At 38.0% G+C, this 26,344-nt stretch overlaps 1 protein-coding gene across 1 annotated transcript in view; it reads left to right on the top strand.

The window, feature by feature from the left end:
• DNAH12 (dynein axonemal heavy chain 12) overlaps positions 1–26,344 on the top strand; it is a 258,401-nt gene that overhangs the window by 126,872 nt on the left and 105,185 nt on the right. Inside the window, exons 31-40 of the mRNA XM_058439110.1 lie at positions 1,188–1,297; positions 4,418–4,601; positions 4,739–4,879; positions 8,422–8,505; positions 9,400–9,588; positions 13,074–13,193; positions 16,496–16,684; positions 18,973–19,124; positions 22,511–22,649; positions 24,163–24,329. Of these exons, the coding sequence (XP_058295093.1) occupies positions 1,188–1,297; positions 4,418–4,601; positions 4,739–4,879; positions 8,422–8,505; positions 9,400–9,588; positions 13,074–13,193; positions 16,496–16,684; positions 18,973–19,124; positions 22,511–22,649; positions 24,163–24,329 (1,475 nt within the window). The remainder of the gene's footprint in view (positions 1–1,187; positions 1,298–4,417; positions 4,602–4,738; positions 4,880–8,421; positions 8,506–9,399; positions 9,589–13,073; positions 13,194–16,495; positions 16,685–18,972; positions 19,125–22,510; positions 22,650–24,162; positions 24,330–26,344) is intronic.

Raw genomic sequence — 26,344 nt, forward strand, 5'->3', positions numbered from 1 at the left:
ATCTTGGCTCACTGCAAGCTCCACCTCCCGGGTTCAAGCAGTTCTCCTGCCTCAGCCTCCCGAGTAGCTGGGATTACAGGTGCCCACCACCATGCCTGGCTAATTTTTTGTATGTTTAGTAGAGATGGGGTTTTGCCATGTTGGACAGGCTGGTCTTGAACTCCTGACTTCAGGTGATTCATCCGCCTTGGCCTCCCAAAGTGCTGAGCCACCGCACCTGGCCAGGTGGTATTATTTTCCTGCAGAAAAATCATGGTTTTTTCCCCCTATTTCAGGTAGCTAGGTTGCATTGCTAATCAATTCAATTGAGAGTTGACCTAAGTCAGAGTTTTGTTGCAGCATTATTGAGCTGTAGTTTACTTCTGGTTTCAAATGTCTTCAGAGTAAGAATTGTCCTGCCATATGATTGGCCCTTCCCTGTAGTAGGATTTTGGGATCTAAGCATTATGAGACTGAAGAAATCTGTCTGTCTGTCTTTCCAGCCGAGCCCTTGGTCTCTTGTATCACTACATGCTGAGCAAAAGCGTGGATGGTGGGGAGAACCAGCTTGGCATTTGGGCTCCTCCAAATTCAAATCTGTCACATAAGCCCACACAACCATTAAAATCTCTATTGGTTTCTTCCTACTTTGGCTAAGTCCTTCTGTCTATGGCAGGCCCAATCCAATATCCACCATGTCCAGACTTAGAAAATGTCCCCAGGGTGAAAATAGCTGTTGCTTTGTTCTTAACTAGGAAAGGCTCATCATCCCTTTCTGAAGCTAAGTTCTTTTATATTTATTTGCATCCAAAGTACTTCTATGTGTTTAAATTTTTTATGATTTTAAAAAACGTATTTGTTTATTTCTGGTTACTACAGTGTGCAGGATTGTCTGACAGGTCTTTCTATATCCTAACCAAAAGTGAAATTTTGGGAAACACTATTAAAAGGAGTCATTTTCATGCAACATACACCCAGTACTATGATGCTATGATCATTCATAACTTATAATAGGGAAGACTAATATATTAAAAATATTTTGAGTCTCTGTTTCTCCTCTTGATTTGAAAAAATAGTAAAGTTTTAAGAAATAATAAACAATGAAGATAGTTTTTTTTTAAGTAGTAAATTTAAAATCTACACTTATAAGACAGGTATGACATTTATAATATTGTGTTGTAGAAATGTATTACTTTTTTTTATTTCAGGAATTTTTGGAATGTGCTCATGAAGCCTGCAATGTACATAATCTTCAGCCTGTTAAATTTTTTCTTGAAAAAATGATTCAAACATATGAAATGATGATTGTTAGACATGGGTAAGATTATATATTGCTATAGTTAGATGTTATTTCTTAATTAAGCTGTTAAAACAACTAAAATCCATGAACCAAAAACTTGGCAAACTGATTAGGTGAGTTGAGAGCAACCCCTGCCCACCCCCTGACCCCCCAGTGGCTTAAAAGGCAAAGGTGCATTTCTCATACTACATGTCCAACAAGGGTTGGTAAGAAGTGCTCATACAGTGACCTAGTACTAATAAATACCACCATTTGCATAAAAACACACTCTTCCCTTCCCAGGGAGGCACCTAAAAGTTCTAATCAATAAATGAACCAGACTCAAAGTTAAGGATCCCTAGGTGACGATGCATGATAGCCTTTGTATCATATCTGGAAGTTATTCCTCTTGATCCAGAGACCTGCAACCTAGAAAGACAAGTTATCTTTTCTTCACAAACCCAGTGCACAATAGTGGGCTTATCAGAACAGGATTACCAGAGCAAACACTCCCATTCAGAAATTGAAGAATAGAAGACACAGCCAACACTGTTCTGTGACAATTCTGAAATCCAGTTGGTCATGTGAGGGCCCCAGTTCTAGAGATAGATTGTGAAACTAATAGAGTTTAAACTTCAGGACCTCTCACTTGAAGGGCCTCATCTAAGGAGCCATAAGCATTTTGTATATGTGATTTATTATACAGGGTGTCATTAAAGTGGCTATGGACATTTTGTATTTATAGTTATGTAAGTAAAAGTTATATATATGTTATATAATTAAGTTATGTGTATGTATATATATATTTATATTTACTTAGAGAGCCATCTTTCTTAAAACCTAGATCAACTTCTGCTTGGTTTTTGCTACCCGGGAGGGGCTTTCCAGTTTAATTCTTCTTCATGGGCCTTAGTTTAACCTTCTGAGAGGTCTTTTCCATTTCCATTTTCTTCTCTGGGCACATATGAAGTGGGCAATAGAGAAAATACTGTTCTTGGGAGAGCTGAGAAATGTTTTCAGCCTGCTTCCTGCCTGTAGAAAGTTGGGATCTCAATGGTCATGATTTTTTCTAAAGGTAGGGTTACAAAAACATTATGTAAATTTTTAAACATATACAAAAATAGAGGGAATAGTACAATCAACCCTTATGCATCCAATACCCAAGGATCATTTTAAAAATTATTTATTATGTATTTTTGAGATGTAGTCTGTTGATATCGCCCAGGCTGGTCTCAAACTCCAGGGCTCAAGTGATCCTCCCTCCTGAGCTTCCTGAGTAGCTGGGACTACAGTTGCGTACCATCACACCTAGTTCCCAAGGATTATTTAAGTCTTGAACATTCACTTCTGTTTTAGACTAGACTCACAGTATTTTTGGTCAGTAAACTCCCTCAAAAACAATCAGCTTTTTATCTGTTTGATTCTAGACAGCTCCATGTTCCTATATCCATAACTACTGTCCTTAATAAGCCATACCTTTTAAAATTTCCTTGAAGTATCCTTGACCTTGTCAGGCTTTGTGGAAGGAGCCACAATCTTAGTCTGTTTTTCATGAATCATTTTATCCTCCTGAAATGATTACTGGGAATTATATTCTTTTTTTTTTTTTTTTTTTTGGAGGCAGAGTCTTGGTCTATCACCCAGGCTGGAATGCAGTGGCAAGATCTTGGCTCACTGCAACCTCCACTTCCTGGATTCAAGTGATTCTCGTGCCTCAGCCTCCTGAGTAGCTGGGACTACAGGGACATGCCATCACACCCAGCTAATTTTGGTATTTTTAGTAAAGACAGGGTTTTGCCATGTTGGCCAAGCTGGTCTTGAACTCCTGACCTCAAGTGATCCGCCTACCTTGGCCTCCCAAAGTGCTGGGATTACAGGCATGAGCCACCCGGCCCATATTAATCCTTCATAGGTTTTAATAATGTGATACAATGACCCTACCCTTGATTTGACCCTTGATGCCAAACTGAGTTTTAATAGATTTTTGTTTAAAGGTCTTCTTAATTTTATCTTTCACCAATTGCGAATGAGAATAACTTGATACATTCAATTCTACAAGTCCCTGAATTGCTGGACTCCCTCTTTCATTCCTGCTTGCAAACTGGCCATGTTTTTTTCTGGGCTCATTTCTTTGTTATGGTTCTTTTTTAAATGAAACCAGTACCTGTCATTATATACTAATAACATTCCGTTTACTATCCTTTTCACCTAAAATTCTCATTTCCTTAGGTAATTAGCTGTCTTCCAGGTAATCTCAAGGAATACATTTGCCAAATGTTTCATCATTCATTGCATGACAATAATTGTCCATATTTTAGCTTCTGATACCAGTTAATTTGTCACTCACAACCTGGCCTTTAAGCCAATGCCACATTAGGTGTTTTTTTTTTATTATTATTATGGCAAGAATACCCTCCCCCCTTCTAGGTACCAACTTCTGTTACTAAGGATGGACTAGGATATTCTGTAAGAATTGTCAACACCCAAATGTTAGTGATTTAAAAAACAAAGATTTATGTCTCTTTTATATATAGTAGGTTACCAGGACAGCCCTGCTCATTATGACCACTCAGGGCCCAGGCTGTTAGAGTAAGCACCACCTTAACATTGTGTGTCACAGCCATGCTAGAGGGAAAAGGGAGCTCTGTGAGGTCTCTAGCTGGCAATTACCTATCCCCGCTTGGAAGTAATGCCCATCATTTCCATTTATTATTCATTGGTTAGAACTAGTTACCTAGTCTTTCCACAAGAGGGCCAGAAATCCTATATGTGCCAGGAGGGAGGAGATCCAGAAATAGTTGGCAAAGAACACTAATAGTTTGATGGCAAATGAAGACTTTGGGAATATAAATCTTTCCCAGTTCTCTCCTTAGTGGGCTTCAGGTTTAGTTTTTTTAAGAGTACACAGATAATAAGTTTTCATTGTCATTTGGAGATTGTTTATTATATTCCCTTTTGGAGAAAATAATATTAGAGTGAAGAATTTGATTTGTAGTCAATCAGTTCAGAAATTAAATATGTTTTCTTCATGTCTGAGAAAAATTCATGATTTCAAAAATTATAAGTAGTAATTATCACAGGGTAAAGTTTTATATACTGATATAAATTATTTAACTTTTTAAAGATTCTTATCGTACAATTATTTCTTTTCCTTCATAGTTTTATGTTAGTAGGAGAGCCTTTTGCTGCTAAGACAAAAGTTCTGCATGTGCTGGCGGATACACTAACTTTAATGAATGAACATGGCTATGGAGAGGAAGAAAAGGTCATTTATAGAACTGTAAACCCCAAATCTATTACTATGGGCCAACTTTTTGGACAGTTTGACCCAGTGTCTCATGAGGTAACCTAAATATAAGTATTCCCAACTCTCTTACGGCAAGTGCCTGTTAAAACAAGAAATGTGAAGTATTTTCATAGTTTCACTCCTAAATCCAATTTTATGAGGAGAGCTTTTTAATTCTTTTTTTCCCCCCTCAGTGGACTGACGGTATTGTGGCTAACACTTTTAGAGAATTTGCCTTATCAGAAACACCGGACCGGAAATGGGTTGTATTTGATGGTCCTATTGACACTTTGTGGATAGAGAGCATGAACACAGTATTGGATGATAATAAAAAGGTAAATCATGATCAAAAGAGAAGCAGATTCAGCCATGATTAAGCAATTTTATGTGTTCAACAACTAAACTAGGACTCTATTTAAAATAAAGGATGCAGCAAGTTGAGTAGGTTTATAAATTCTCTTTTCAATGAAAGCTGCTATAGTAAGTCCTTGGCTTAATTTTTTTTTTTTTTTTGTAGAGTGAAAGTATATTGTATTAAAATTACTGTGTTAGCCAGAAGACATAGTAATCTAGGGTGAGAATAAGTTGTTAAATGACTTCAGTCTTATGATTTCTTACAGAACTTTAATATTTTAGGATAAAATAACAAAGGCCTAATTCCTTTTGAAAACATGGAATGCTTCAGTGTTTATATATAGTATATCACCTTCGGTGCTATGAGATATACAAAAGAACTAGAAGCAGAAAGTATTCTAATATTTATTTTAATTGAGAGACAACATATATAAGGTATAAAATGTATACCAATTTCAAGTGTAGATTCTATGATTTTTAAAATGTGTTTGTATACTCACATAATCATCACCCAAAAAATGACACATGAAATTTCCTATACCCTACAAGGTTCACTCATGTTCCTTCCTAGTTTATCTTCCTCCAGAGATAATCACTCTTCTGACTTCTATGATGACTTAGTTTTGCCAGCTCTTGAACTTCATATATTGGAATCATATTCTTTAGTGTTTTTTTTAAATCAATATATGTGTGATGTTCATATTATTGTAGTTCAGTTTTGTTAACTGATTTATGTCTATATTAGTATCCTAGTGTGAATATATCACAAATTATTTCCGTACTTACATGAAATGACTGCCCTACTAAATAAACTCATTTAATTAGCATTTAAAGATATGCTCAAGGCCGGGCGCGGTGGCTCACGCCTATTATCCCAGCACTTTGGGAGGCTGAGGCAGGTGGATCATATGAGGTCAGGAGTTCGAGACCAGCCTGAGCAACATGGTGAAACCCTATCTCTACTAAAATACAAAAAAAAAAAAATTAGCTGGGTGTGGTGGCGTGCGCCTGTAATCCCAGCTACTCAGGAGGCTGAGGCAGGAGAATCACTTGAATCCAGGAGGCAGAGGTTGCAGTGAACCGAGATCATACCACTGCACTCCAACCTGGGCGACAGAGCAAGACTCCATCTCAAAAAAAAAAAAAGATATACTGAAGTACTTTATCATAGGTGGTTAGTCATTCACATTCCTTCTTTCATTCATTCAGTAATATTGGTTGAGCTGAGGGTGGAAAGTAAATAGAGAAGAAGCAGGAAGGTTATTCTAATTGCAGAGTGAAGTCTAAGGGTTCAGAGCCAAGTGGATGGATTGTCTCTTACTGCATGAGAGGGAATTATGAAAAGACAGTTATAGGTGAGTGTATGGATTTGATTGTGGAAATTTGAAGGCAAATCCTTGTGATGATTTCTCTTTTCTTCATGAAGTGATGGGCCTTGGTTCTTTGCAAAATTGAGGATAAAAGAAGAGACTTAAATTAGCCTTTGTGGAAGATGGGAAAGAGAGCTACCTAGGAAAACATAGAAGCATTTCTAGGTAGCACTGAGAGCCTGACTGAGTGGAAGACCATAAATTATTATTAGTAGTACCAAAGTCTGCCTTTGTGAGATACTCTCTACCAGTCTAAGCAGCTTAGGTGTAGGTAATATTGTAGGCCTGGAAATATAGTAAGACTTTAAATATATTGACATGAGAATGGTAGAAGCATTAGACCATAGGAAAAAAGCTGCCTAATGAAAGAAGTGAAAACATCAGGGATGTGAAAATGAGGAGCAAGTGTAGTAGGAGACAATGAATGAAATAACTGGATGGATTGGAGGCTGTGGGCAGAGACTGAGATACTTGAATTTAATATTTCAGAATTGTGTAGTATTTCTGGAGAGAAGGTCCCAGATATATAAAGTGGACAGCTGGAGTGGAGCAAGGTGGTCAAGGATCTGATGGGCAGCTGTGTTGAGATTCTCAGTCTTTATAAACACTGAATCAAGCCAGAGTTATAGTAGAGAGAGAGATTAGGCCATGTCCCAAGGACTTTAGCTATTGAGGAGGGAATCATTGAGTACTGTTGAGTGGCAGGAAAAAAACAGGGGTTGTCAAGGGTTGTAACTGGGGGTGGAATAGAAGTAGTTGGGAAACAACACAGGGCAGTGAGGAGAATGCTGACCCTACCTTTCAAATTTGTGCAGAGTTAGGAGGATGTTTGCTGAAATAATCTGGTCAAAGATTAAAAGTATTCTAGACCAGCACATCCAGTAGAACTTTTTACAATACTGCAACTATCTGTGTTCTCTGAGAAGGTAGCTACTAGTCACATGTGGCTACTGAGCATTTGAAGTGTGGCTTAGTGCAGTTGAAGAACTGAATTTTAAATTTTATTTAGTTTTAGTTAAATATAAATAGCCACATATGGCTAGCAGCTACCATATTGGACAATCCACCTCTAGATCAATTCATTTATTTTACAGCTAAGAAACGGAATCCACAAATGTTAAATTTCTCATTGTTGACATGTGACTAGATAGGGGAAAAACTGGAACTAAAGTGACGATTGTAAAAGCAGAAAGGAAACACTGAAAACTAAATGTAGAAGAATTTAAAACACAGTAATAAAATTAATTTAGGTATCAAGTTAATAATAATTATTAATACTATTAAAAGTTAATGATAATTCCATAGGTGTAAGCCAAAGAGATTGAGGAGATAGGATGGCCTTAATAATAGACAAGATAGAAATTTGAGGGAAAGGAAGCAGTTGATAAATTCAGTTTTTGACATATTTGATAAAAGAAGAAATGTTTTAGATTAAGAGACCAAGGAGATATAAAAAACTCAATGCACAGTCTTTGATTGAAGTTTGCTTTGAATAAATCCATTGAAAAGACATTTCTGGTACAACTGAGGAAATTTGAGTATTGACTATTCGATGATAAAGAATTATTAATTTTGTTAGGTGTGATAATGTTATTGTGATTACATAGAAAATATACTTGTTTTTTGGAGACATTGGCATTTGGATGTGAAATGCCATGATGTCTATAATGCTCTTTAAACTGTTTTTTTAAAAAGGTAAGGGCAATATGGCAAAATCTTAACATTGATTAAATCTATGAGCTGGGTGTATGAGTACGCATGCTGTTCTCTATTTTCTATTTTTTAATTTAATAAAAAGGTCTATGGTCACTTTATAAATTCAGGAGTATTTCACTTAATTTTCTTAATAGCTGATATTTGTATAGGATTTTATAGGTTTTGGACTTTGTCTTATTGTCCCCCTTCCTACAATTCTACAAAAGAGATATTATCCCTGTTTTATAGATGAAGAGACTGAGACTCGGAGATGTTAAGTATTTGCTTAAATACTTAATAATTAATAGGGCTAGACCTAGAATTAAGATTTTCTGGCTTCCATTCTAATTCTTATTCCATTATCTCACAGGAGCTACTTTATCTTATACATAGTATAAATTTTTATCTGAGAAAATGAAATTTTAAAAAATAAATGTTTGAAAAATAATTGCTTTTAGCTTTGTCTTATGAGTGGAGAAATCATTCAGATGTCCCCCCAGATGAGCCTCATCTTTGAAACAATGGACCTTTCCCAGGCATCCGTAAGTTCATAATTTAATACAGTGGTGGTTTGTTAATTTCTTCATTCTTTAATTTAGCCAATAAGTATTTTTTATTATATGTCAGAAAATGGGTTAGGCACTGGGAATACAAAGATGAATAAGACACAGTGTATGCTTGTTTAGGGAGGATGAGAAGCATGCTAATAATCCCAATACACAGCTACATGTTAGTGCTTTAAGAGTGTGAAGAGGATGGCTGGGCACGGTGGCTCATGCCTGTAATTCCAGCACTTTGGGAGGCTGAGGCGGGCAGATCACCTGAGGTGGGAAGTTCGAGACCAGCCTGACTAACATGGAGAAATCCCATCTCTACTAAAAATACAAAATTAGCCAGGCGTGGTAGTGCATGCCTGTAATCCCAGCTACTCGGGAGGCTGAGGCAGGAGAATCTCTTGAACCCGGGAGGTGGAGGTTGCAGTAAGCCGAGATCGTACCATTGCACTCCAGCCTGGGCAACAAGAGTGAAACTCCATCTCCAAAAAAAAAAAAGTGTGGAGAGGAGTGAGCATCTGTGAGCATCTGGGAGGAGGATGGATAGAGGAGCACCATGGAAGGTAACTGAGTGTTTGATCTGAGAACTGAGTGTTTGAAACTGAGAAGTAAGACTTCTCCAGGGAGATTGGATTTGGAAATCCTAGGCATTTCCAAATCGAGATAATGTTTAAAGACATGGAGCCTTTACATGTCTGGGGAACTGAACTGCAAATAGTTTTCTGTATGGGGAACGTCTAGACTGTGTGAAGCTACGTGAGGCAGATGGGAGCTAGATTATGAAGGATCTCATAAGTCATCCTAAGAAGTAGTTGATAATTACCAGGTGCCACTGGTATAAAAGCAACAGTGCAAAAAGAAAATTTTGCCTTTTTTCTCTAGCCTGCCACTGTAAGCCGTTGTGGTATGATTTACTTGGAGCCTTCACAGTTAGGATGGGAACCACTTGTGTCTTCTTGGTTGAATTCACTGAAAGGACCTCTGTGTGAACCAGAACATCAAGCTCTTCTGAGAGGACTTTTTGCCTGGTTAATACCACCCTCTTTAAACCAGAGTAAGAAAAAATGCAAGGTAATCCTATAATTCTCTGACCTATTCAAGTTTCTTTGTTTCCATTCAACTTGACTAAGTCTAAAGTCACAGTGGTTGGTAGAATGAATAACTAAAACCAGTTTGTCCTTATGCATTTACTATCCACCGTTGGTTTTATATTGCTTAAGTTATAGCTGAATAACTCAGGAGTTGAATTTATTCCAGCTAAACTATTTGTATACAACCATAGTGTCTAAAACTTTAAAAATTCTAATTACTTTCCGTATTTCAAATTATTTTAAATATGTGCCCCTAAAAACTCACATGTATATTTAGTGAGTTTATTAGTTATTTAATATTTAGTATTTTATGAGAAAACTTTACATATTGTATGAGCTTCCCAGAGCTGTCATAACAAATTGCCAGAAACTTGATGGCTAAAGCTACAGACATGGTGGCTCACTCCTATAATCCCAGCACACTTTGGGAAGCTGTGGTGGGCGGATCACTTGAAGTCAGGAGTTCGAGACTAGTCTGGTCAGTATGGTGAAACCCTGTCTCTACTAAAGATATAAAAATTAGCCAGGCGTGGTGGTACATGCCTGTAATCCCAGCTACTCGGGAGACTGAGGCAGAAGAATCACTGGAACCCAGGAGATGGAGGTTGCAGTGAGCCGAGATCACGTCACTGCACTCCAGCCTGGGCAACAGAGCGAGACTCTGTCTCAGAAAAAAACCCCCCCACAACCAAAAAACACCCCAAAACCAGAAATTGATTCTCTCACAGTTCTGGAGACCAGAAGTTCAAAATCAGGATGTTTGTAGGGCTATACTTCCTTGGAAGCTCTAAGGGAGACTCTTTTCTTATCTCGTCCAGATTCTGGTAGCCTCAGGTGTTCCTTGGCTTGTGGCTACGTAACTCCAACCTCTTCTTCCATCTTCACATGGCCTTCTTTTTATTTTATTTTATTTTTGAGGCGGAGTCTTGCTCTGTCACCCAGGCTGGAGTGCAGTGGAGCAATCTCGGCTCACCGCAACCTGTCTCCCAGGTTGAAGCAATTCTCCTGCCTTAGCCTCCTGAGTAGCTGGGATTACAGGCACGTGCCACCACACCCAGCTAATTTTTTTTGTATTTTTAGTAGAGACAGGGGTTCTTTATGTTGGCCAGGCTGGTCTCAAACTCCTGACCTCAGTTGATCCACCCACCTTGGCCTCCCAAAGTTCTGGGATTACAGGCATGAGCAAGCGCATCCGGCTAATCTTCACATGGCCTTCTACTCCACATATCTCTCCTCCATGTGACAGTTACAAGGACTTGGATTTAGCACCCACTAGATAATCCAGAATGATGTCTTCCTCCTGAGATTTTTAACTTAATTGCTTCATCTGAGACCTTTTTCCATATAAGATCACATTTATAGGTTCCTCAGGCTAGAACATGGAAATATCTTTTTGGGGACCATTGTTCAACCATTTCCACCATCTCCTACACACACACACAAGCTTCTTACATATAAACAAATATATTAATATAGAGAGGGGAAAGACATACTCAGTTTTATCTTAAAATGTTGTTCTAGGCATAGAAAAAAAGTGCCATTTAAAAGAAAAAAATGAGCAATTCCACTTTATGAAGATTCTGTATAGTGTCTTCGTAGAGAAAATAGACAAAGTCCCTTGCAGTTTTAAAGCTCTAATGCTATATGTTGTAAATAATACAAAATAGGCTCCACCTTTCCACGTAATGAGTAATGGATTTTCTTCTCATAGTTCATTCTCATCCAGTCAGTCCCTAGATTTTTTTTTTTTTTTTTTTTTTGAGACAGAGTCTCTCCTTATCTCCCAGGCTGGAGTGCAGTGGCACTCCACCTTTCAGGTTCAAGTGATTCTCGTGCCTCAGCCTCCCAGGTAGCTGGGATTATAGGTGCAATTACAGGCGTGCACCATCACACCTGGCTAATTTTTGTATTTTTTTTTGTAGAGATGAGGTTTCGCTATGCTGGCCAGGCTGGTCTCGAACTCTTGGCCTCAAACAATCTGCCCACCTCAGCCTCCCAAAGTGCTGGGATTACAGGCATGAGCCACCTGGTCCAGGCCCCAGGATCTATTGATTTTTCCTTCTTGATAACATTTATACCTGTCTTCTTTCCATCCCTGTTTCTGCAACCACCTCCTCGCCCCACCCTTCCCATTATAGTATCTCAATTCTGACCATCATCACTTCCTACCTGAATCAATACAATAGAGCTGTTCTGGTCCAGTCTACATCCTGCTACAGGATGAAGTTTCCAAAACACAAATCCTTTCTGTTTATTCCTTTATTTAAAACCCTCCCTTGGAACTCTCTTCCTCTTGTAATTAAATCCTTAATACAGCATATAAAAACCTTTTAGGATCTGACTCTTGTATATTTCTCAAGCCTAATTTTTGGGCATTCCTCCTTCATACCCTATTTTCATATCCTACAGAATCCCCTTAATAATCTGTGTCTGCTCATATCTCCATTTCTTTGTATACATTCCCCTGCCTTGAATATCCTTTCCTTGTTCACCTGGCAAACTTACATTTTCCTTCCAAATTCAGCTCAGCTATTTTTACTTCCTCCAGGAAGCCTTCCTTGGTGTATCTCTCCCATTTTCCTCCTTGTGCACTCCTCCAGTTGTTTATCCCAAGCACTCTAGTAGCCTCCTCCTACCCTGAGACTTTCTCTGTCATATCATTATTACATCATATTATTTTTGTCTATTTAATTTTAATATCACCCATTTTTAGGGATTCTTTTATTTCCGTATCTCCTAGCTTCCCACATCGGTATAGTATGTTTTTCATAAATGTTTGTTGAATAAATGAATGAATGAATGAATGGCTCTTAGAGACTTCATTTCTGCTATCCTTAGAACCTTGTTTATTCTCTTGCAGTACCTAGTTTTTCATTTGTCAGAGAATTTAGAATGTATTATGTGCGATTGTACAATTGTTATGTATAATTGTGTAATATAATATGGGAAACTAAAATATTTGAGAAATGTTTTATCATGCCTACTTAGTTTTTAAATTTAAATATTACAAAGACCTTATGAGGCTAGGTGTGGTGGCTCATGCCTGTCATGCCAGCACTTTGTGAGGCTGAGGTGGGAGGACTGCCTGAGTCCAGAAGGTTGAGGCTGCACTGCGCTGTGATCACACTAGTGCACTCTAGCCTGGGCGACAGAGTGAGAGCCTATCTAAAAAATAAAATAAAATAAAAAAAAATAGCCTGGTGGTACGCACCTATAGTCCTAACTACTTGAGAGGCTGAGGTAGGAGGATCCCTTAAGCCCAGGAGTTGGAGGCTGCAGTGAGCTATGATTGTGCAATTGGGCTCCAGCCTGGATGACAGAGTGAGACCCCATCTCAAAAAAAAGAAAAAAAAAAAGACCTTATTAAAACCATGTATGCTTTTATCAGTTTTTAAAAATAAATTGTTTTTCTTATTTTCTAAATAAGATGAAAATTAAGAAAGTTATCTTATTTTCACCTTGCAGAAACTGATTCCTACAAGCAATAGCAATGTGGTTGTATCTCTCACACGCCTCTTTGAAGTGCTACTTTGTAATGTGGTAGAAAATGATCCTACTAGCAAGCACATTCGTGTTTGGATTATGGTTGGTTTTATACTTCATGTAGTTTTTAATTACGAATAAATTATGCTTCTGGTACATGATGTTTATACTGAGAAACACATGACAAGATCCAAAGCTATTTTTTGGTGAGCATTGAAAGAATAGCTGGAGACACTAAAGTTGGTATTCTGATAATAAAAAGCACTTTAAAGAAATTAAAATGTCAGAAGGAACCAAAACTATCTTTTTTTTTTTTTTTTTTGAGACAGAGCAGAGTCTCACTCTGTCACCCAGGCTGGAGTGCAGTGATGTGATCTCAGCTCAATGCAACCTCCACCCCCTCTCCCCCAGGTTCAAGTGATTCTCCTCTCTCAGCCTCCCGAGTAGCTGAGATTATAGGTGACTGCCACCGCACCTGGCTAATTTTTGTATTTTTAGTAGAGACAGAGTTTCACCATCTTGGTCAGGCTGGTCTTGAACTCTTGACCTCGTGATCCACCCGCATCGGGCTCCCAAAGTGCTGAGATTACTGGTGTGAGCCACCGCGCCCAGCAACTATCCTATTTTTTTTTTTTTTTTTTTGAGACGGAATCTTGCCCTGTTGCCCAGGCCGGAGTGCAGTGGTGCGATCTCAGCTCACTGCATCCTCTGCCTCCTGGGTTCAAGTCATTCTCCTGCCCCAGCCTCCTGAGTAGCTGGGATTACAGGTGCGCACTGCCACACTGAGCTAATTTTTTTTATCTTTAGTAAAGACAGGGTTTCACCATGTTGGCCAGGCTGGTCTCAAACTCCTGACCTCAGGTGATCCGCCCACCTCGGTCTCCCAAAGTGCTGGGATTACAGGTGTGAGCCACCACACCCGGTCATCTATCCTATTATGAAAGATTATAATTTGATCAACAATAAAGTGATTTAATATTAAACAAATTTGGACATTAAGTGAATTAATTTTATTAATTAATTAATGTTAAGCCAGCATGTAGGCAACATAAAAGCTAGCTATGAAAGACCAGGAATAGGCCGGGTGCCGTGGCTCATGCCTGTAATCCCAAAACTTTGGGAGGCCAAGGTGGGCAGATCATTTGAGGTCAGGAGTTCAAGACCAGCCTGGCCAACATGGTGAAACCCCATCTCTACTATAAATACAAAAATTAGCTGGCGTGTTGGCAGGCGCCTGTAGTCCCAGTTACTTGGGAGAGTGAGGCAGGAGAATTGCTCTGTCTCAAAAAAAAAAAAAAACCAGGAATAGGCATCCAGCCAGCTAGGTGGAGTGTTGCAGGCAGAATCTGTGGAGGCCTCAGGTAGGGAGAAGTCAGTAGTCTTGGTTAGCTAGGCCAGAGGGAATGGCACAAGTAAACAGATTATCAAGAGCCTGAGGAAAGAGGTTTTTAGTGTCTTTTTCCTGGTCTATGCTGGTTTCCCATGGCACCACCTTATTCCTAAATGCATCGATCTCCTCCCTCTCCCCTCGCAGCGTAGCAGTTCCCTCCCATTGTTTTTCCTTCCATTTGCTGCCCAAAGTAACTGCTGCCTCAGACATCTCACATTCCAGGGTTTCCTGCTAACCATACCCCTGCCTTTTGTCCTCCTTTTTCACCTTTATATCCTTCCACTTTAGAAGATATTAAACAGACATGTTTGAAGTATAATTTATTTATTCATTTTTCTCCCTAGGTTTGGAACCACCTTTTACAAAACTAAATTTTAGCTTTCTTCCGTGTCTATCAGTGTTACTGTTTATAAAAGTATCATGGGAATAGTTTACCTATATAACCTTCAAGTTTCATTTTTCCTGAACATTTTATTCTGTTGGTAAACCTAAAACCTAAACCTTTCAAGTGGTTCAGAATCACTTCAAGAGAGTTATACAGATTGATATCTAGGTGAAATTTTTCTCTGAATATATATTTACTTTCGGACTAGATAAGGCATGTACCTAGAGTAAAATTCAAAAGGCAAAAGTGGGTTTTCCCCACTTTTCCATAGCAGTCCCCCAGCCACACTGAAGGCAACTAATATTACCAGTGCCCTATATAGAATTCTAGAAGTATTTTATGCACACACTCTTTTACATGTATACATTTTTAAATACATTAGCATACATTATCTACTGATTTGCATCGTTTCTCCATTGTAATATTGTCATTTTCATATTAGTGCTTATAGAGTGACCTTGTTTTTTTAACAGCTGCATGTATTTCAGTGTATTAGCAGAATCCAATTAAGCAGACGATTTCTGAAGAACAATTTGGGTTGCTTTTGATCTTTTGCTATTACAAATCGTGCTGCAGTGAATATTCTTGTACATGTATCATTTCACAGGTGGAAATATATTTGAGTATAAACTCCCACAAGAGATATTCCTAGGTTATTTGGTAAGGACATTTTATTTATTTATTTTTGTTTTAAAAAATATTTTGTAGAGATGGGGTCTTACTAGGTTGCCCAGGCTGGTCTCAAATTCCTGGCTTCAAGCAATCCTTCTACCTTGGCCTTCCAAAGCTCTGGGATTACAGGTGTGAACCACTGTACCCAGCCAGTATGGGTATTTAAAATTTTGTTAGAGGCTGGGCATGGTGTCTCACGCCTGTAATCCCAGCACTTTGGGAGGCTGAGGCGGGTGGATCACGAGGTCAGGAGATCGAGACCATCTGGCTAACATGGTGAAATCCCGTGGTGGCGGGCGCCTGTAGTCCCAGCTACTCAGGAGGCTGAGGCAGGAGAATAGCTTGAACCCAGGAAGTAGAGGTTGCAGTGACCTGAGATCGCACCACTGCACTCCAGCCTGGGTGAGAGAGTGAGACTGTCTCAAAAAAGAAAAAGAAATTTTTTTTTGATAAATATTGGGCCAGGCATGGTAGCTCATGCCTGTAATCCTAGCACTCTAGGAGGCTGAGGCAGGTGGATTGCTGAGTCTAGGAGTTCAAGACCAACCTGGGTAACATAGCAAAACCCCGTCTCTACTTAAAAAACAAAAACAAAAAATTAGTCAGGCTTTGTGGTGTACCCCGGTAGTCCCAGCTACTTGGGAGGCTGAGACACCAGAATCACCTGAACTGGGGAGGTTGAGATTGCAGTGAGTTGAGATGGTGCCACTGTACTCCAGCCTGGGCAACCAGAGAGAGATGCTGTCTCAAAAAAAAAAAAAAGACATGCAAACATTTTGATAAAAATTGCCAGAGAAATGACTATGTGGCTTAGTGGTGCTCCATTCCACTTTATTTACACTTATGACCTTGTTCAAGTAAGTTGAGCACGTCCTAATATATTGAATTTTGGTTAATGTTTCCCCTAAAATGCCTTTAAAATAATTGCTATAAGTTAAAATATTTCTCCACCAACAGGCTTGCTTTATATTCTCTTTGATTTGGTCGATTGGAGGAAGTTGTGATACAGATGGCCGTCATGTTTTTGATAGTTTCATACGATTAATCATACTGGGAAAAGATGAAGAAAACCCAGTGCCAGATTCTGTGGGTAAATGGGAATGCCCATTTGATGAAAAAGGCCTGGTCTATGACTACATGTATGAGGTACGACATAAAAAGCTTGGTATGGTAAGATAAAACACAAAGGCTTAGACCAGCAGACAAAGCTCCTGGGTTTTCATCCTAGAGTTATTTTGACTCCTGCGGTGAGCTTTTTAAGCTCCCTTCTTTTTAGTTTCACCTCCCATAACTTACTGGCTGTATAAATAAATTTGCTTTAATAATATTTTTATAATTTCACATTTAAATTAAATTTATTTTTCCATTTTATTAAATAATTCCCCAAAGCATTTTTTAAACAGCAAGTATTTGAGTAATTATTTGATTCATACAAATTTTATTTCATCCCCTATAAGATCTAGATAGAGCATTATTTCACTTAAATCTCAAGTTTTATGATAAGGAAGTAAACCTGAAAAGGTTAGTGGCTAGCAGAGCCAGAACTTGACTCAAGTTCTCCTGACCGACAGTGCAGGACCCTTTCCCCCAAACCATGCTAACACGGAATTTTAAGAATCTGGCCAGAAAGAGAGTTTCATCCTCATTAGCCATAGCAGGAAGTCAATAAAGTAATCTCTAAAAGTGAAAAAAGAGGTGGTAACACACCAGCATATTCTTTTTCTTTTTTTTTTTTTTTTTTTTGAGATGGAGTCTCACTCTGTCGTCCAGGCTGGAGTGCAGTGGCACAATCTTGGCTCACTGCAAGCTCCGCCTCCCGGGTTCATGCCATTGTCCTGCCTCAGCCTCCCGAGTAGCTGGGACTACAGGCGCCCGCCACCACGCCCAGCTAATTTTCTGTGTTTTTAGTAGAGAGGGGGTTTCACCGTGTTAGCCAGGATGGTCTCGATCTCCTGACCTCCTGATCCACCTGCCTCAGCCTCCCAAAGTGCTAGGATTACAGGCGTGAGCCACCGCGCCCTGCCCACAAGCATATTCTTTAAGAATCGAAAATAAATACCAAACTATCCAGCTTAGAGAAGGTAAAAGTCTCTAGGAAGGGGAAAATGACAGTAGGGAAATGCTGTTTTTCTTAACCTTGTAAATCTTTTGACTGTAAAATATGTACATGTATAATGTTGATAAAAATAAAAGCTAAAACTTAAAAAATATATATAAATATGAATTACTAAAGAAATATTCACCCAAACTTACAGAGTTACCACAATTCAAACATGTAACATATACATGTACAATTTGCTGGAAAATAGGAAAAGATTGTGAGATTCCAGCCACAGCTCTGGAATAGGGTCCTAGGGGGCTATTTTGGCAGGTATTAAAACTTTTTTTGCTTAATAGTGGAAGGGCTGGGGGTCTCCAGGGAGGGGTCAAAACAACCTGGAGAAGAAGATAATGGTTGGGGGTGGAGTGAAGATTGGGAGGCACTCAAGGGTGTCAGGACAGCAGTTACTTAGCCAATGATTCAGAAGAATTTCAGTACCATAACAATTAATACAGCTATGCTGATATATATCCTGGTTGTTTCAGCCTGGATCAAAATGCCAAAGAGAATAATGTTAGAGAAACAAATATAGTGGTTTCATGTGATATTTTATTTTTAGTTAGATTATTGCCAATTTATTTTAAAATATAAAAAAGTAAAGCCAAGCCGGGGGCGGTGGCTCATGCTTGTAATCCCAGCACTTTGGGAGGCTGAGGTGGGTGGATCACGAGGTCAGGAGATCGAGACCATGGTGAAACCCCGTCTCTACTAAAAATGCAAAAAATTAGCCGGGCATGGTGGCGGGCGCCTGTAGTCCCAGCTACTCGGAGAGGCTGAGGCAGGAGAATGGCGTGAACCCGGGAGGCGGAGCTTGCAGTGAGCCGAGATTGCGCCACTGCACTCCAGCCTGGGCAACAGAGCAAGACTCCATCTCAAAAAAAAAAAAAAAAAAAAAAAGTAAAGCCAAAATCCAGGAAATTGTGACTTGAAGTACATTAGAGTGGCTTTCAAATAAATACTTGATGTATGCAAAAGGACATCTTGAAGGCATTTGGGGATTATTGGATGTTAAGACATAAAGGCAAAAGTATCTGAAATGTTAGATATGTTGAATATGTGATAACAAAAGTTACATTATGTTTTTCAGGTTATTAACAAGGAAAATTGAAAAAATATGTATTTTTTAAATTGGTGTTTTCATGAATGCTTATTTTATTAATCTGCTTATGACTTAAAATATGCTATATGTGTTCTTTCATCTGAATGTAATATTTTATTAAAAGGGAAAAGACTAAAGTTTTTAAAAGCTAATATAATAGTATAAGTGTTGAAAAGAGCCTTTCAGATACAGCAAGTACATGGTTTTAATATTTTAAAACATATTTTCTTGTAGTTGAAAAACAAAGGTCGCTGGGTCCATTGGAATGAATTAATTAAAAATACTAATTTAGGAGATAAACAAATCAAGATTCAAGATATCATAGTCCCTACGATGGACACAATTAGATATACGTTTCTAATGGATTTGAGTATTACCTATGCAAAGTAAGGAACTCTGCTATAAATAAGTATTTTGAATGTAAAAGTACCATTTTAATAGGATTATGGCAATTTTTGAAGTATTTGAGATCATCCTTTTTCAGATAACTGAAATCCTGGGGGACTTGTTGGCATGTTGGAAGTGACATCTGTTGCTATTGGCAAACCTGGAATGCACATTTCCCATTGCCCACTCCAAAGCCCTTGCCATCATACTTTGCTGCCTCATAAGTCGCCTTACATTTTTGAAAGTCTTCTGCTGTGTTACTGTTAAAAAGGAACGCAGTCTACTTAAAGATTGAGCGTACTCCTGAGACATCAAAGTAACCATGATCCACATTCTCCTATTACATTTAGCATTTTTCACCTATGTCCTATGCCAGTTCTGGATTCCATAACTTAAGATGAATATGAAAAACTCAGAAGAGTCCATCAAAAGTAAAGACACATGAAACTGATCAAAAGCCTAGATGTGTACTGTTTGCATATCCATACCAACTTTCTTAATAACATTTAATAGTTATTTTTCTTTTAAAACACTAGGTATAATTTAAACTAGGCAAGTTTATATAATCATAAATTTAAACTAGGCAAGTTTATATAATCATAAATGTCATTTTTTTATATAATCAAATGTCATTTTTTTTATAAAGAATCTGTTTCTGAATGCATTCTGTGACCAATTTTATCTCGTTTAAAAAAAAAAACAGGAAAAATAGCTTATGAGGGAAAATTAGTTTACCCGTATTTTGTGTCTGTAGTTGCATTTTTGCATTTAGAAGCTAAGCAAGGAAGACAGTTGCCAATTCTGTGACATTTCTAGTATAGCAGTTCTTTTTTTTTTTTTTTGAGACAGGGTCTCACTCTGTCACCCAGGCTGGAGTACAGTGGTGCAATCACGGCTCACTGCAGTCTTGACTTCCCAGGCTCTAGCAATCCTCCCACCTCAGCCTCTCAAGTAGCTGGGACTACAAGCACGCACCACTATGCCTGGCTTTTTTTTTTTTTTTTTTTTTTGGAAGAGACAGGTTGCCCAGACTCATCTTGAACACCTGAGCTCAAGCAATCCACCCGCCTCAGCCTCTCAAAGTGCTAGGATTACACCGTGCCTGGCAATACAGTTCTTTTGTGCCAAGAACCATTTGTCAGAATAATACTTCTAAATAAATAAGTACAAATAGAATTATAAAGTAAACCATATATATATTTATTTATTTGTTTATTTATTTGAGACAGTCGCTTGTGCTCTGTCTCCCAGGCTGGAATGCAGTGGCATGATCTCTGCTCACTGCAACCTCTGCCTCCTGGGTTCAAGCACTTCTCCTACCTCAGCCTCCCGAGCAGCTGAGATTACAGGCACTATTCATACAATTGCTACATTTTAGAGGATAGCAAAAAGTAAAGGTATAACCTTTTTGTCATTCAAGTTCACAGATTCTCTGAATTCTATGAATGTTTTTAGTTGGCTCATGGACCCCAAGTTAAGAACAGATATTTATTAATACTATTTTAATAAATAGATTTTAATAGAGCTAGTGTTACTCAGACTGGAACATGTAGATGAATTCTCAGGGGTCACTCTGGTTCTGAAAGAACTTTAATTTTGTGTTCATATTTCAGTAACAATTTTCAAAATTAATACTAGCATAGTTTGGCTCACTTAGATGACCCCTTAGAACTGAATATGGCTATTATTCAGTTTCAGTGCTGGCCTTTGTGTTTGTCTTTTTAAAAAATTTTTTTTTAGAAGGAAGAGTGCAATGGCACAATCTCAGCTCACCACAACCTCTGCCTCCCGGGTTCAAGCGATTCTCCTGCCTTAGCTTCCCAAATAGCTGGGATTACAGGCATTCGCCACCATGCCAGGTTAATTTTCTATTTTTAATAGAGATGGGGTTTCTCCATGTTGGTCAGGCTAGTCTCGAACTCCTGACCTCAGGTAATCCGCCTGCCTCGGCCTCCCAAACTGCTGGGATTACAGGCGTGAGCCACCGCGCCCGGCCTGTGTTGTCTTTATGTATTGTGTAGTAACAAGTTATCATTCAAAATGATAGTATTTTATTTTTAATGCAGCATTTCTCAAACTGGGATTCTCCAGAGTTTTGTGGACACAAACTCATATGATTACTTTTCCTCTTAAAATTAGTTATGATCACTTAAGAATGGGAAACCTTGCTTGAATTCCCCGTTCACTGAATGGGGAATTCTTTAGAGTTTGCTTTTAGACAAATATTTTCAGTTAGTAATTGAATTGACTTAAAAATGCTATTAACAGTATACATACACATAACTGTTAGCTTTAGAATTCACTGTCATTCCATCTCTCACAAAACCTTTGGCTATTGAGATCACTGGGAAACAGCCTACAGCTGTCTTATTGTCATCCCCTTGTTATTCACATACTGCCCCCATGTCTGTACCCTAAAAGTACAAAAACAGCTCTTTTCTGAGGAGACAGACTTTGACTTTCTGCTCTGAAAAGTTAAGCATATTACTTGTTTCATAAGTGTTTTGTATATAGCGACATTACATCTATTCAAATAATAGTTTATTACTATTAAAGTATCTGCAAGGCCGGGCCCAGTGGCTCCTGTCTGTAATCCCAGTGCTTTGGGAGGCTGGGACGAGAGGTTCACTTGAGGCCAAGAGTTTGAGACCAGCATGGGCAACATAGCCAGGCCCTGTCTCTTTAAAACATTAAAAGTAAAAAAATTAGCCTGGTGTGGTGGCATGCCACCTGTAGTCCTAGCTACTTGGGAAGCTGAGGCAGGAGGATCACTTGAGCCCAGAAGTTCAAGGCTGCAGTGAGCTATGATTGTGCCACTTCATTCCAGACTGGGTGACAGAGTGAGACCTTATCTCAAAAAATAAAAATAGATCAGGCATGGTGCCTCATGCCTGTAATCCCAGCACTTTGGGAGGCTGAGGCAGGTGGATTACTTGAGGTCAGGAGTTCGAGACCAGCCTGGCCAACACAGTGAAACCCGTTTCTGCTAAAAATACAAAAATTAGCTGGGTGTGGTGGTGCATGCCTGTAGTTCCAGCTACTTGGGAGGCTGAGGCAGGGGGATTGCTTGAACCTAGGAGGTGGAGGTTGCAGTGAGCCAGGATCACCCTACTGCCCTCCAGCCTGGGGAACTAAGTGACACTCTGTCTCAAAAAAAAAGAATAAAAAATAAAAAGACACAAAATAAAGTCTCTGCAATGTTATACAAAAATGTATGCCAATCATTACTTTTATCTATCTTTCATGAAATAATAACTATAGGTAAAAGTGTAAGTTTTTAAGGAAGATGATTTGATTCTTATGTAAGCTTTTAACTACCACCTCCTTTAGTAGAAATGTATTCTTTTTTTCCATTTTGAATAATATATTCATTGTTTTCATTAAGGCCACTCCTTTTTGTGGGTCCAACGGGTACAGGAAAATCTGTGTATGTGAAGGATAAGCTAATGAATCACTTGGAAAAGGACCAATACTTTCCTTTTTATATTAACTTATCTGCACGGACCAGTGCCAATCAGGTTCAGGTTAGTTTAAAGACAGAAATGTGGGTCTATCATTAATTTTTTTGTCTTATTTGCTCAGTGTTTAAAATTGTACATTAAATAAGCAACTGTGTAAATCTATGAATTTAAAACTTTCAAATGTTTGGGGAGTTACAAGTTTTTGGAATTAATGATGTAAGTTTCAGAGAAAATTTTTACGTTAATAGTGGGTTATTGAGCTTTATCACCTGTTTTTTTGTTTTTTTTTAAGCCTGAGAAGAAGCAACAATTGATTTAACTGGTGAAGGGAGTATAAAAGACACACACTCACACACACACAAACACACACATAGGGTGGGGCAGGGGTGGGGAGACCTAGGGAGAAATGAGAGAACTTTGAATTGTTCTCTCAAGACCCTCCTAGATGGTCATTAGGGGCATTTGCTGCTCCTGGACCTTTCAAACCATGGGCCTGTGACAGGAACCACATGAGTGCATCCTACCCTTTGCCCTCAAATGTGTCAAGGTGAAACTACTTCATGAAACTGTTTCTATTTGCCGTTTTTATCATCCATTCCCAAATTTATGCCTATCCATTCTCTCCTGGCCTCATTTCTGTTGTGTTAAGTCTATATACTTCACTGAACTTCAAAATCTTACAAATTTAGAACTCTTTTACTGTGGAGCTATATTTGAATGAAAATAATTTTGGTTTATTTTTCCAATGGACAAGTGAGTTCCCAAAGTATTAGAACTATAAGAAAGCATCCACATTTATTTTAGCTATAAAAAGCTGCCAAATGTAAAGATTAATGCATTTAAATATTAAGTAAGTTAAAATTAACAGATACATTGTTGAGTACAGATGGACACAAAGAAGGGAACAACAGAAATCGGGGCCTACTTGAGAGTGGAGTGGGGGAGGAGGGTGAGGATTGAAAAACTGCCTATTGGGTACTATGCTTATTACCTGAGTGATGAAATAATCTGTACACCAAACCCTCACAACACACAATTACCCATATAACCTGCATGTGTACTCCCTGAATCTAAAATAAAAGTTGGAAAGAAAAATTATTCAGTGAAGAAAAAAATTAAATTATGTTGGTTATCCAGTGAGGAAAATATTGTAGAAATTTTGGTGACATTTGTAGAAATGTTGTAGAAACATGCATATACTATACAAAGATAATACATAAATATATGTGTGTAACAATTGTGAGTGCACAGGATTTCAACAAATGTTTGAATGATGTTTATTGTGAAGTTTAATATCACCCTAAATATGAATAAATAAAAACAAACACACACATAATGCTGCTTGGTATGATTTCCCTACAGAAACATAAACTTTTTTTTTTCTGGTGTTAAATATGGTATTTTATGTTAAGTTAATCATTGATAAATTAAGCAAATAGCAATTGTTACTGGTAAAAATCCCATGGATTCTGGCAAAATGGGTTGTTTTACTTGTTGATACTGATTTAACATAAATATGATAATAAATTCCAAATTCAATTATAGGTAAATATACCACTCTTCGTTTATATTTTAGAACATTATCATGGCTAGATTGGATAAAAGACGCAAAGGAGTCTTTGGACCACCTATGGGAAAGAAGTGTATAATTTTTATAGATGATATGAATATGCCTGCATTGGAGAAGTATGGAGCTCAACCACCTATTGAATTATTACGACAATTTTTTGACTGTGGACATTGGTAACTATTTAATTCAATAAGTTATGCCAAAGTTATACCTCAGTTTTTATTTTAGGTTTTTAAAGTAAAATAATACATTTTTCAAGATATTTAAGGAAAAGAATGGTTGCTCAGATTTTCCTATACATGAAGGCTCTCTAATATCTTTTGAAAAGACTATTTTAAGAGGAAGGTACAGAGATTTCCTGTATACTCCTTGCCCCCACACATGCATAGCCTCCTCAATCTCAACATCCCCACCAAATTGGCACATTTGTTACAATTGATAAGCCTACATTGGTATATCATAGTCACGCAAAGTCCATAGTTTACTTTAGGGTTTGCTTTATGTGTTCTACATGCTATGGGTTTGGAGAAATGTATATGATGTGTATCCATCATTATAATATCATATGGAGTATTTTCACTGCTGTAAAGATCCTCTGTGTTCTCTTTTCATTCCTCCCCCAACTTCAGCCCCTTTGTAAGAGATCCATTAATCTCTTACTCTCTCTATAGTTTAGCCATTTTCAGAATGTCATATAGTTGGAATAATACAGTATATAGCCTTTTCAGTTTAGCTTCTTTCATTTAGTAATATGCATTTTAGTTTCATTCATATCTTCTCATGGCTTGATAGCTCATTTCTTTTTAGCACTGAGTAACATTCAGTTGTCTGGTTAACCACAATTAACTAATCCATTAACCTACTGAAGGACATCTTGGTTGCTTCCAAGTTTTCAACAATTATGAATAAAGTTGCTATAAACATTTGTGCATAGGTTTTACATGTATATAAGTTGTCAACTTCTTTGAGTAAATACCAAGGAACATAATTGCTGAACAATATGATAAGAATACATGTAGTTTTGTAAGAAACCACCAAACTATCTTCCAAAATAACCATACCATTTTGCATTCCCATCAGGAATGAATGAGAGTTAGTGTTTTAGTGTTGCTCCACGTCTTCTCTGGCATTTGGTATTGTCAGTGTTCTAGATTTTGGCCATTCTAATGAGTGTGTGGTGGTATTTCATTGTTTTAATTTGCATTTCCCTGATGACATATGGTAAGAAGCATCTTTTAATATGTTTATTTGCGCTCTGTGTATCTTACTTGGTGAGGTGTCTGTCAGGGTCTTTGGCCATTTTTAAATTGGGTTGTTTGCTTTCTTATCATTTAGTTTTAAGAGTTCTTTGTATATTTTGGATAATAGTCCTTTATCAGATGTGTCATTTGCAATTATTTTCTCCAAGTCAGGCCTGTCTTTTCATTCTCTTGACATTGTCTTTGGCAGGGCAGAAGTTGTTAATTTTAATGAAGTCCAGTTTCTCAACCAATCCATTGGTGTTGTGTCTGAAAAAGTCATTGCCATACCCAAGTTCAACTAGGTTTACTCCTTTGCTATCTCCTAGGAGTTTTATAGTATTGCATTTAATATTTAGGCCTGTGATCCATTTTTAGTTAATTGTTGTGAAGGGTGTAAAATTGTGTATAGGTCAGTTTTTTGCATGTGTATGTCCAGTTGTTTAACAATATTTGTCTTTTGCTAAAAGACAGGGGTCTTGCTATGTTGTCAAGGCTGTTCTCAAAATTCTAGCTTCAAGCAATCCAACTGCCTCAGCCTCCTAGGTAGCTGGGATTATAGGTATGAGCCACTGTGCCCAGAAACATTCCTTGAAAAGACTATCTTTGCTCCATAATATTGTCTTTTCTCCTTTGTCAAAGATCAGTTGACTATATTTATTGGGTCTATTTCTGGGCTCTCTGTTCTGTTCCATTGACCTATTTTGTCTGTTCTGCTGGTATCACATTGTCTTGACTACTGTAGTTCTATAGTAAGCCTTAAAGTTGGGTAGTGTCAGTCCTCTGACTTCGTTCTTCTCTTTCAATAGTGTTGACTAATCTGGGCCTTTGGCCTCTCCATATCAACTTTAGAATCAGTTTCTCAATATCCAAAAAATAACTTGCTGTGATTTAGATTGGGATTGCATTGAATCTACAAGTCAAGTTTGGAAAGACTGTCATCTTCATAA

This window comes from Hylobates moloch, unplaced genomic scaffold (genome assembly GCF_009828535.3).
Source record: "Hylobates moloch isolate HMO894 unplaced genomic scaffold, HMol_V3 SCAFFOLD_5, whole genome shotgun sequence".
NCBI lineage: Eukaryota > Metazoa > Chordata > Mammalia > Primates > Hylobatidae > Hylobates > Hylobates moloch.